Consider the following 11,715-nt stretch of genomic DNA (forward strand, 5'->3'; position numbering starts at 1 on the left):
ATTTTTCCAAAATTTAAGTATACGTTTTTTTGCCATTATCAAGCCGTAGTTAAGGAAACGTCTTTGAAATATTGATAACTCAGAGCAGGCACCAGTTGTTCCAAAAATAATCAATTCTGTATTGGGGTCCAGTTTGTTTTTAATAATTTTGAGAACATTTCAAAGATTTATTTCCAAAATTTATGGAGTTTAATGCAAGAGGCGAAGGAGTGTGTTATAGTTGCTTCTTGGAATAAACATTTGTCGCAGATGGGAGATAAATTTGGGAAAATTTTGTTCAATTTAGTTTTTGAGTAATATAGTCTATGTAGTATTATAAATTGGATTAGAATATCTTACGTTAATCGAACAGTTATGTACATATAGAAGATATTTTTCCCATCTGTCTTTGGGAATTTTAAAACTTAATTCCAGTTCCCTCTCTTCTAATTACCCATGTTACCATTTTCAAAGCAAACTACTAGATATTGGTTGGTTCAGGTATTCTAGCCAATATCTAGCCCAACTTTAACATCAGAAATTAATAGAACAGCTGATCTTTAACCCATTGCTGCTTGTGAGAAATGAATGGGTGGAATCTGATTCTTCTGTTTCCTAAATTACACTGAAAATATTTCATGGGCCAAAACACATTTTTGATGTAATATAATAATTGCATTGAACAATCCAGAATAACACCTAGAATTGATTTCAGATTCCATTGTTCCTGAAATGACAAAAGGTGCAAATACACAGGTTTTCCTTTCAGTTAATAACATGGAAATACAAGGACCCTTTCTCTCATTTGCAGAATATTTCCTCTGGAGAATGTCCTCAACTCCTCCTGCAGTGCTGGGCATTTGTATTTGGTTGGTAAAATTGCAGCCATCGAAGGCAAATGTTATGCAACTGATTGTCAGATGTACAAAGGTTGCAGAGGTCTCTCTGTTGTTCTACATGAATTCACAAATCCATTAATTTATCTTTTCTCTGTACCGCAAAACTCTACTAGGAGTCCTGCCCCTTCCCTTTAGGATCATTCTGTCTTCATAGACATAAACAGTACCAAATGCTTGACTCTCTGGTGATGTTTCAATCACACCTTCAAAGGTAAGATGATGAATTCCGTGGTCATCCAAGTGGTAGCCACCATCATGATCATGTCCTGCTAGAAAACATATCACACTACTGTGTGTGTGGAGCATTGAAAGCATCTCATTATAGTTCCAGGCAACACATACTGGGTCTGTAGAGTCTGGGTGAACAGGAAGATGGCCTGCAGTAAGGAAATAGTTCACTGTTATGCATTGTTATCATTTTTAATCAATTTTAACAGCTAAATTGCTCAATAATTGAACTATGAAAGGAACAATCCTATTATGTCCATGTTTCAGTGCCTCAGCCAAAGCTAATGGTGTGAGATGAAACTGTAACCACATGACAAGTACCAAGTTGAGAATGGTACAGCAATGCAGAGTTGACAATTCTTGTATGTTGACTCCTTAAAGCAAAGCAAGCTAAATTCGAGTAATTCCCATCCAAAACATGTAAAGCCTGATTTAATTATAACATTTGTGCAAACTATAGGAATAATCTCTCTCTGATAATAAAAAACACCACATCAAACCCAATTTCATTCTATTTACATACTGTTTCTAGCTAAAACAATTAAGCAATCTACGTGACATCATACTTAACATTTTTGACCTGTTCTGCATCGATGAGGCTCTGAATGTTTGATGTGACGTTGAAATCACAGATTACAAATCTACTGCAGTAAATTAATTAACGGTGTCCATACCCCAGAAAAGACCTTGCATTAATCATACCTCCCAGCTGCCAAACTAGAAATATTGAGTGCTTGGCTACATCAACTATTTGCACGTTCTTTTCAAAGTGTGGAGCAGGTTTCAGACTTCCACCACTTTCAGTCAGCGAGTTTCCCAACCACAAATGAAAAATCTCACATCACCTCTGAAACGTTGAATTCCCTTAACTCTATGTCCTCTGATTATTGATGTCTCTGGAAAGTGAGAAAGCATCAAGAAATACGATCATGAATGTATTCTGACAAAGACAATTTGGATGAAATCTTGGATGAACAAAGTAATTAACTCTGCTCAAGTCCAGATCCAAGGCTTTCAAGAAGGATTATTCCGTACTTTACAACAAGGCCAACTATGATCTCAGTAAGTCTCCTATGCGAGGTAAAGCTTAATTTGGTCATGTGGTTGCTAGGCAACTGTGGCAGGGCCTGAATACCATCTTAGTTTATAAGCTGAAATTGGAAGATATCTTGAGCAACAAAATATCTTTACTGGATTTTATGGATTCAATGCATTTTAGTCCCATTTTGAACAGGTAAATAAAGCTCCAGCTAGGCACATCCCCACCCCTCCCCTGGTCTCTGCCCCACACATCTCGGTAACAGATCTCACATCTGCTTTTCCTAACCCTAACCCAGCCCAGATGGACATCTGGGGGCGCTGTATGATGGCTGCCTCTGCCTACAGTCTGTTTGTTTTTCTATCTTTTTAGTTTGTTTGGAGTATGTTTTGGAGGATTTTTTTTGGTGTATTATGTGGGGAGAGGGTAGGGTAAGGGGGAAACCGTTTTTCAGTCACTTCCTGGCGAGGATGCGACTATTCTCCACGTTGCGCCCTCGCCCCCCTCCTCGCGGCCTACCAACTGGGAGCCGCGGACTTCGGTAGGAAGTAGCCGATTCGGAGGTCCAAGCCGCTGAGGATAGCATCAACGAGGAGGTTGACTGAACTTTGGTGCCTTCCCTCACAGTGGGAAACTTTGATACTGCTGTGGGCATGATTATGTTATAAACTATCGTGTCCGATGCTTTAATCTACCCAGTCGACTGGGTAGCGGTCAAAGCCACTGCCGACAGCAGGAAACAGCAGCAGGTGAGAGGGGAGGGAACCCCATGGTGACCGAGTGTGTTCTGTCAGTGACGCCGGCCTGAAGAAAGCACCGTTCCCAGGAACAACAACGTGAGCCTCAACAACCGTGTCATCCAACGGTGTGGTGGGTGAAGAAGGGCTTGCTGGTGCACCTTACAAGTCGGGAGTGGGGTTGGAAGCTGGGGCTCCAAACAGCCGGCGAGACGGTGGGAGCCGGGGATGGGTCGGCAGGTCATTCTATTCATGTTCAGCTTGCATTTTATATTTGTTTTATTTATGTTTCTGGCACTCCATGGTGCTTTAGAGACACGGGAGGAGTGTGATTAGCAGGCCAGGGGTGGATTGTTGTTTCATTATCACGCAACCTGCTTGTCCGGAACAACAGAAAATCCAGAAAAGCTCTGGAACGGAGTGTGCCGGAAAATCAGTGTTCAACCTGTATTTCAGGATTCTTTTGCATGAAAAGTTTGCCCTGTTCTGCTTTCTTGCACTCGTATTTATTGTTGTATTTATCATTAATATATGTATACTGTTAACTCTGCGAGCTTCACATGAACAAGGAATTTCATTTCATTACATTTGACAATAAACTAAATAAAAAATGAACATTAATCTGGTCCTTTCTGTTCACTCTCTCTCAGATTTTCTTATTATTGGACCTTAATTAAATTTCCCCCGTGCCAATATTGTTCCAAACAAATAAACCCAATTTAGACAATCATCCATCAGAACTAATTCATCAACCCAGGCAGCATTCTCCCCTTGAATGCTCGCATGAATCTCCTTTGCACTTGTGTGTGTGATTATATCCTTCCTGTATGCAGAAATGTTGTTGCGTCTTAGCTTGCATTTTACCCTTTTTTTTGGCATGGATATTCTTGCTCCTCTATGTGGGATTGATGGTAAATTACTTACCAATGACGGTAACCTTTTCCTGATTACAATCAGAGAAATTTAATATATTGTTTAGCCATTCAAGTTGGTCTTGACTAAAACCTCCATTAAATCCCAAAAAGTGTAAATTCGGTTCAGCAAGGCCTGCGGATTAAAATAATGATGGCATAGATTGATACAAAAGATATCTCTGTATGAGTATTTACATACTTAAACTTTGTAGCACTTTAATTTGTTTTGACCTGACCATTTTATACTTTTCCATGGAAATTGAATTCTTACAAAAAAATTACCAACAGCATTTCCCTTTGAATTATGCACGATTTGTCAAAACATGTGGTCGTAGAAAATGTATATTTAAATGATTATTCTCTGAAAGTAAATTTGTCCCACAGATCAATTAATATTGCTACAGCAACGTTGGGTTTAGAAATAAATTCTTCAATCATCTAACTTTGTTTATGGTTTATAGTAAAATAAATCTTTCAATGAGTTTTTAAGATAATTATCATTGCAGAAAAGTTTGAAAAATGTTATAACATACTCGCTTTACAAAACACATTATTACCAGCCATGTATGACTGCAAGAATCATAAAAACTACACAGCTATGAGAAAATAAAACAGATTAGCAGTGTGAAGTCCACGGAAAAATCTTGTACAAAAATCAAAGGAAAATACAAAAAAGTGGGATCTTAAGTATAAAGATTGGGAAAATTGATATAGGGGGGTTGCACATAAGGTCATCGGGTCAAAGGGCGTGACGCACGGAGCGGCTCAATCCATGTGGAGGACATGGCAGCTTCCGGCACAGACTGTCATCACACGGAACGCGTACCTTCTTACCTGTTAAAAACCGCTGAAATTATCATTTTTTGCACTATAAATATTTGTGGCTGCTGTCATTGAAAGCGGGAAGGTTTGCTCTGAACCCGAGCACCAAGGTGTAAGCGGCCGAAGGAGCGCATCCCTCGGGACAGCCCCCACCTCCGACCGGGGTCAGCGCTGTACGGCCATGGCTGCCCCCTGCCCCGTCTCCCCCTGTGGGCCGCACTGTCACGGGCTGTGGGTCGGCAGCGCACACGCACGGGGCCTTCAGTACCAACTTGCACATTGGGAAATAGGTAATTAACTGCTACATCTCACAGATTGAGATTAAACTGGTGCTAGCACTGGTGCTGTTGCAAACAGAAGGATACAACAGTATATGATACCAGAGGAAATCAAGATAATTTGATCAAAGTGTGCATTTTCCTCTGACATTTGTATCTCCCATTTAAACTGTCGTATAAATGATTCAGTGTAAATATGCTCACCTTCCACTACTACAATGTAGCAGCTTCAATAGTAGACATTTTTCATCTAATTGTCCCCTTTCAATATGGCCAAACAATTGAAATGGGGAAAATAGGCAGGCAGCATATACAAGATAAAATAAAGGTTACACAGGTTAAATATAAGCTAATGATTTTTACCTTTAGGACTATTGGTATCTTCATTTTTGTTGTTTGATTTCAGTATCTGAACTGAATCATTGTGTTTTTTACTGCTCTTTTTCCTTCCATGAATGCTAAGATCATATGCATCAGTTATTATGAATCGAAACTTTGGAAAAGGACTAAAATGGTAGCCATAAAATGCTTCAGAATCATCATTGTTAATCTCAGGCTTAACATTGAAACTAGACATGTTGCCAGAAACAATGTCACCTTCCAGGTGCTTGCTGTTGAGAGCCGATTGCTGTAATTGTGTCCTGTCAAAGTTGTAAAATTCGTGATTTCCCCAGATATGATGCACTGGAGCCACACAGTTTGTAAAATCATTAATTACTGTTTCAAGAGCTTCTTCAGAGGCCTTTATCTGGGAATTGCATCCGTCAATTACATCACCAAGCTGCAGAATAAACTTGGGAGCGACACACTCTTCATTCCACTCATTGATAGCACCACGCAACAGACACAGACTGTTTCTATAGTAACGTTTTCTAGTCCTTGAGTAGTTAAGGCCATTCGGTACATTTGCATATTGAATGTCGGCGATCACCCCAAAGGTGAAGTACAGATTACTTTCAGCTGCTTCTGTCTCCATTCTTTTAAATAATTCACTTCCACATGTCCACCACCTAATTAAAAAAAGAGGTAAAGTGGAGAGAGTGATTGGGATTTAACATGAAACAGGGTGTCAGTTGTACGCAAGGTCACAGCAGGCTGGAGAACTTCATAAGCAAATACATCAAAACACAAAGTGCTGGAGGAACTCAGCGAGTCAGGCAGAATCTGAGGATGAAGAAAGGTCCTGACCCGAAATGTCATTTGTCCATTCCCTCCCTTGTGGCTGCCTCATTCGCTGAGTTCCTCTACCACCTTGTGCTCTGCTCAAAATTTCACCAGCTGCAGTCTCTTGTGTCTTCAAAATGCTACAATATGGATTTCTGCTGATTGTGTGATCCTGGTGAGGCAGTTGTGCTTTCTTGATACTGCTCAGATAGGATTTTTTTTTTTTAAATACCAGCCGCAATTGGGTGGTGAATCTGTGGAATTCTTTGCCACAGCAGGCTGTAGAGGTCAAGTCAGTGGATATTTTTAAGGCAGAAAGATGCGTGATTAGCACAGGCGTCAGAGGTTAAGCGGAGAAGGCAGAAGAATGGGGTTAGGAGGGAGAGATAGATAGATCAGCAATGATTGAATGGTGGAGTAGACATGATGGGCCAAATGACCTAATTTTACTATTCCATATAACCTTATGACTATTGCCACTGGGGATAAATGTGAAATTTATCAGAAGATTTCCAAAAGATGAACTTGTCATTTAGAAATCATGTTCCCCCTCAGGTACACCCACTTCATTAGGTGAATAAAACAGTAAGTAACAAAGCACAATCCTAACCTTGTCTATCCCTTAGCGATGTCAGTGAAGATGTCAGTGGTTGCTGAGAGCTTCCCTGATGACCTGAGCAGGAAGTTACATCTTTTGACTAAAATAATCTTTCTGAACTCCTCCTGTAGACAAAAAATCCCAGGACATTATTCAAAGAACTGCAACATTCCCACAAGTATGCTTGGTGACAATTTCTGTCCATAAACTGCAGAGACAGGCTATTTGGCATTTATCAATGTTCTGAGGACATGCCATGCATAAGATGGCTTACATGGAATATAGAAGAGTCAGTGTAGCACAAGAACACGGCCTTCCGCCCACAATGTCAGTGCCCAACATGATGCCAAGACCGGCCCTTATTTGCCAACAGATAATCTACCTCCACATGTTTATCCAAAAGTCTCTTAAATGCTGCCATTCAGGGGGAAATTAGAGATATGGAAGGAGACAGAGAATGTAAGGCGTGAAAACGGCACATCAAAGCAGACGGTGATAAAGGAAACGTAGAATGGTTAAACCAAAGATCTTTGGGCTAAACGTGGTCGCAGAGGGGGAAGAATCACAGAGAGAGGATGTGGCAGAACTCTGGCCCGAGAGAGGAGGAGAACTTCTTCAGGGATAGACACAGAATGCTGGAGTAACTGAGTGGGACAGGCGGCGTCTCTGGAGAGAAGGAATGGGTGACGTGTCTGGTCGAGACCCTTCATCAGACTCAACCCGAAGCGTCATCCATTCAGGTGGGTGGTGAGGAGGGGTGTGTGTGAGGGGGGGAGGTGGAGAGGGGTGAGAGGGGGCGTGTGGGGGGGGGGGTGAGGGGGAGGGGGGGGGGGGGGGGGGGGGGGTTGGGGGGGGGGGGGGGGGGGGGGGGGGGGGGGGGGGGGGGGGGGGGGGGGGGGGGGGGGGGGGGGGGGGGGGGGTGGTGTAGGGGGGGGGGGGGGGGGGGGGGGGGGGGGGGGGGGGGGGGGGGGTGGGGAGGGGGGGGGGGGGGGGGGGGGGGGGGGGTGGGTGGGGGGGGGGGGGGGGGGGGGGTGTGGGGGGGGGGGGGGGGGGTCGGGTGAGGGGGGGGGGGGGGGGGGGGGGGGGTGGGGGGGGGGGGGGGGGGGGGGGGGGGGGGGGGGGGTGGGGGGGGGGTGGGGGGGTGGGGGGGTGGGGGGGGGGGGGGGGAGGGGGGGTGAGGGGGGGGGGAGGGGAGGGGGGGTGAGGAGTGTGTGAGGGTGAGTGAGGGGTGAGGGGGTGTGAGGGGAGGGGGAGGTGAGGGGGGGGTGAGGGTGAGGGGGGGTGAGGAGTGTGTGAGGGGTGAGTGAGGGGTGAGGGGGGGTGAGGAGTGTGGGGGGGGGTGAGGGGGGGGGTGAGGAGTGTGGGGAGGGGGGGTGAGGAGGGGGGCGGCCCCCGGGCCCGGCTCCGCTTCACTCACCATCACTCCCACCGTCACTTCCGCAGCACGCCGCGCCCCCGCGTGACGTCACTCGCGCAATGCCTCTCTGGGTACAACCAAAGATCATAGAAGTCGCGTGTCGCATTAAGAAATGGCGGCCGTGACGTTCCGTGACGTACTACACGTCTGTCCATTGGATTTGGGAGGCGTGGTCTATCTTGCTCCTCTATGATCTCTGGGTACAACTGGCCCCATGGGGACTGCTTCCGGGTGGAGCTGGGCCTTGGCGTCTGTGTCAGCGCGCTGTCCCATTGGTAGACGGAGGCAAAGGTTTTGTGGAAATAACGAGTCACTGCCTATTTTTTTGAATGTTTGATTCATTATATCTGTGGGATCATTTGTTAATTGATGGGATTAGATGGTTCACGACAATCAGCAACATTCTGGAGTAATGTACCGGGTCAGGCAGCGTCTATGGTTCCTTAGCACGTAATATATTCTGTTTTTGTTTATTTTACGGGAAGGAGTCATTAGTGCTTTTGGTGTGGCCGGTTTCTGCAGATGTGCCTGAGAAGCTCATATTTCAATTTTGACTATAGTTAATGTTACTCCTGGTGAAAGCTGGTATTATTTCTGAGCTAAACGATTTAGAGTCAAGAGTGTTTTATTGTCATGTGTCTCAGATAGAGCAATGAAATTATTACTTGTTGCAGCACAACAGTATATGTAAACATAGTACACTATAAACAATATGATAAACGAGAGAGAAAAGTTCAGTGTGTTTATATATACACATACTTACAAGTACACACACATATATACATACAGCTATTTACAATATACATCAATGATTTAGATGAAGGAATTCAAAGTAACATTTGCAAATTTGCAGATGACACAAAGCTGGGTGGCAGTGTGAATTCTGAGGAGGATGCTATGAGAATGCAGGGTGACGTGGACAGGTTGGGTGAGCAGGCAGATGCATGGCAGATGCAGTTTAATGTGGATAAATGGGAGGCTATCAGTGCCGGATTTAGATGAAGAGAGGCCCTAGGCTGTTCCACTTGTGAGGCCCCTCCCAATGCCCTCACCCCCACGACTAGAGGAAGATGGTCCAACAGATTGACACCAATTTGCAGCCGAGAATGGCCAATGAGATAAGGGGCTGGAAAACTGCGTATTTTTATTTATTTATTTATTGCCCGTGCTAGTGTCGAGTTATCGGCTTAAAACACTATTATTCTGAAATGGAGGGAAAGGAAAATTACTGAAGGGTTGTTTAGAGACTACAGTGCGTTGTGACAGCATATGTAAGAAAGGCCTAATACAGTGTAAAAAAAATTATACACCTTGCAGGGCTCTCACTTAACTTTTTTTCTCTGTCATCAGCCGGGCAACCTTGGCAGCTTTTTAGGTTTAAGACCGTTTAAGTGGTCATTTAAGACGGCTTGCATGACGCGTGCGATAATGTGCTCGGGCGAAGTGCATAGTTACCAGTCGGAATTATGCTCAATGAAGCATTCACATATTATTTCTGCTTCAAATAAAGTGACAAACTAAACATATTCACCAATCAAGACATGATATATACCACAATGATATGCAGCAAAATTATGATACAGTATCTCAACTCTTTTTACACGTTGCAAAGAATGCAATTTCTATTATTTCTTTCCATTTCCAAACAAAAATGGGGTTGGATTATTCAGCCTCGATCAACCTCGGTACGACCAAGCGCAGGCTTGGCGATCGCTTCGCACAACACCTCCACTCAGTTCACAATAACCAACCTGATCTCCTGGTGGCTCAACACTTCAACTCCCCCTCCCATTCCGAATCCGACCTTTCTGTCCTGGGCCTCTTCCATGGCCAGAGTGAGGCCCACCATAAATTAGAGGAGCAGCACCTCATATTTCACTTGGGCAGTTTACACCCCAGCGGTAGTCCCTGCTTTCTCCTCCCCTTCCCAGCTCTCCCTCAGCCCACTGTTTCCGCCTCTTCCTTTCTTCTTCCCGTCCCCCCCACCCTCACACAAGTCTGAAGAAGGGTCTTGACCCGAAACGTCACCTATTTCCTTCGCTCCATAGATGCTGCCTCACCCGCTGAGTTTCTCCAGCATTTTTGTCTACCCATGCACACCAGTTCTGTTATTCCACTTTCCTCACCCAATCCCTACACATTAGGGGCAATTTTACAGAGACAAGTTAACTACAAAGCTGATGCATCTGGGATGTGGAAGGAAACCCACACGCTTGTAGGGAGAATGTGCAAATTCAACACACAGTGCCCGAGGACAGGATCGAACACAGATCTCTGGCGTGTGAGGCAGCAAGTCTACCAGCTGTGCCGCTATATTTTGTTTTCCAACACACAAAAAAATTATACGTTGATAACTTTGGTTACTAAAAAAAAGAAAATATCCATTTTCAGTCTTAAATATCCAAGTGACGATATGTCCCCTTTTACAGATACTGTATGTTTTAATTCAGTTCAAGACTATGGGGCAGTACATTGGCCATAAAGTTGCTGCCTAAAAGTACCAGAGACCCGGAATTGATCCTGAATATGGGTGCTGTCTGTATGGAGTTTGCTCCTTTTCTCTTTGATCGCATGGGTTTTCTCCGGGTGCTCTTGTTTCCTTCCACATTCCAAAGGTGTGCAGGAACCTATTTCAGACCCAACTCAAAGCGTAATATTTTCCTTTTGTCCAGAGATTCTGTCTGAACTGTTGAGTTATTGCAGCTTTTTGTGTCTATCTTCAATTTAAACCAGCATCTGCAGTTCCTTCCTACACACACGATACTATACGATATCACTTTATTAGTCCCAGGAGGGAAATTGTGTGTGGTATATATATTATACACACACACACACACACACACACACATATACTATATATATATATATATATATATATATATATATATATAGTTATATATTCATATATAAATATACACCATTTTGTTTTCTCGTTTATAACATTGTTTACAGAGTACTATGTTTACATATTCTGTTGTGCTGCTGCAAGTAAGGATTTTATTGTTCTAACTGGGACGTGAGAGAATAAAACACTCTTGACTCTTGACTTACGTCGCTAATGTGTGGGATAGAACTAGTGTACGGGTGATCGGTGGTTGGCGTGGACTCGGTGGGCCGAAGGGCCTGTTTCCACGCTGTTTCTTTAAATTAAACTAAAAACACTAAAACCAGAGGGAGTCTAAAGGGTCTCTACTTGAAACGTCACCCAATTACTTCTATCCAGAGTTGCTGGCTGCTCCATGGAGTTCCCCCGCACAATTAAAGCATGGAATAGTCTTCACCCTACCATAGTTACCCAACCAGGCGCAACTAAATTTAAGGTAGCTCTTTTTTCCCCCAAGAACTCTTTTTTGCTTAAGTCCAAGGCAAGAGTCGGTTCTCTGGATACTTTCAAGAGAGAGCTAGATAGAGCTCTTAAAGGCAGCGGAGTCAAGGGGATATGGGGAGAAGGCAGGAACGGGGTACTGATTGTGGATGAATAGCCATGATCACATTGAATGGCGGTGCTGGCTCGAAGGGCCAAATGGCCTACTCCTGCACCTATTGATTATTGTTATATATACACACAAATATATACGCACACACTCAAAAAATAAACAATAGTAGTGTAATAATAACAATAATGTCTATTATAGTTCAG

The 11,715-nt window shown here is 43.9% G+C and overlaps 1 protein-coding gene across 1 annotated transcript; it reads right to left on the bottom strand.

The window, feature by feature from the left end:
* Positions 1-404: 404 nt before the first annotated feature.
* On the bottom strand, positions 405-8,089 carry adprm (ADP-ribose/CDP-alcohol diphosphatase, manganese dependent). The gene is made up of 5 exons (XM_033044085.1): positions 8,072-8,089; positions 6,671-6,783; positions 5,260-5,906; positions 3,807-3,929; positions 405-1,255 (listed from the first exon to the last, which is right to left on the bottom strand). Exons 3-5 carry the CDS (start codon positions 5,870-5,872, stop codon positions 954-956), a joined length of 1,038 nt encoding a protein of 345 aa, XP_032899976.1. The 5' UTR covers positions 5,873-5,906; positions 6,671-6,783; positions 8,072-8,089; the 3' UTR covers positions 405-953.
* Positions 8,090-11,715: the final 3,626 nt, after the last annotated feature.

Source organism: Amblyraja radiata, chromosome 26 (genome assembly GCF_010909765.2).
Source record: "Amblyraja radiata isolate CabotCenter1 chromosome 26, sAmbRad1.1.pri, whole genome shotgun sequence".
Taxonomy (NCBI): domain Eukaryota; kingdom Metazoa; phylum Chordata; class Chondrichthyes; order Rajiformes; family Rajidae; genus Amblyraja; species Amblyraja radiata.

Excerpts from the sequence above, each read along its gene's own strand:
- adprm (XM_033044085.1), bottom strand. The coding sequence starts at position 5,872 with ATGGAGACAGAAGCAGCTGAAAGTAATCTGTACTTCACCTTTGGGGTG. Across the intron at positions 3,930-5,259 it reads AGATACCAATAGTCCTAAAG|GCCTTGCTGAACCGAATTTA; the intron begins GTAAAAATCATT and ends TTTAATCCGCAG. Across the intron at positions 1,256-3,806 it reads GGAAAAGGTTACCGTCATTG|GCCATCTTCCTGTTCACCCA; the intron begins GTAAGTAATTTA and ends TCCTTACTGCAG.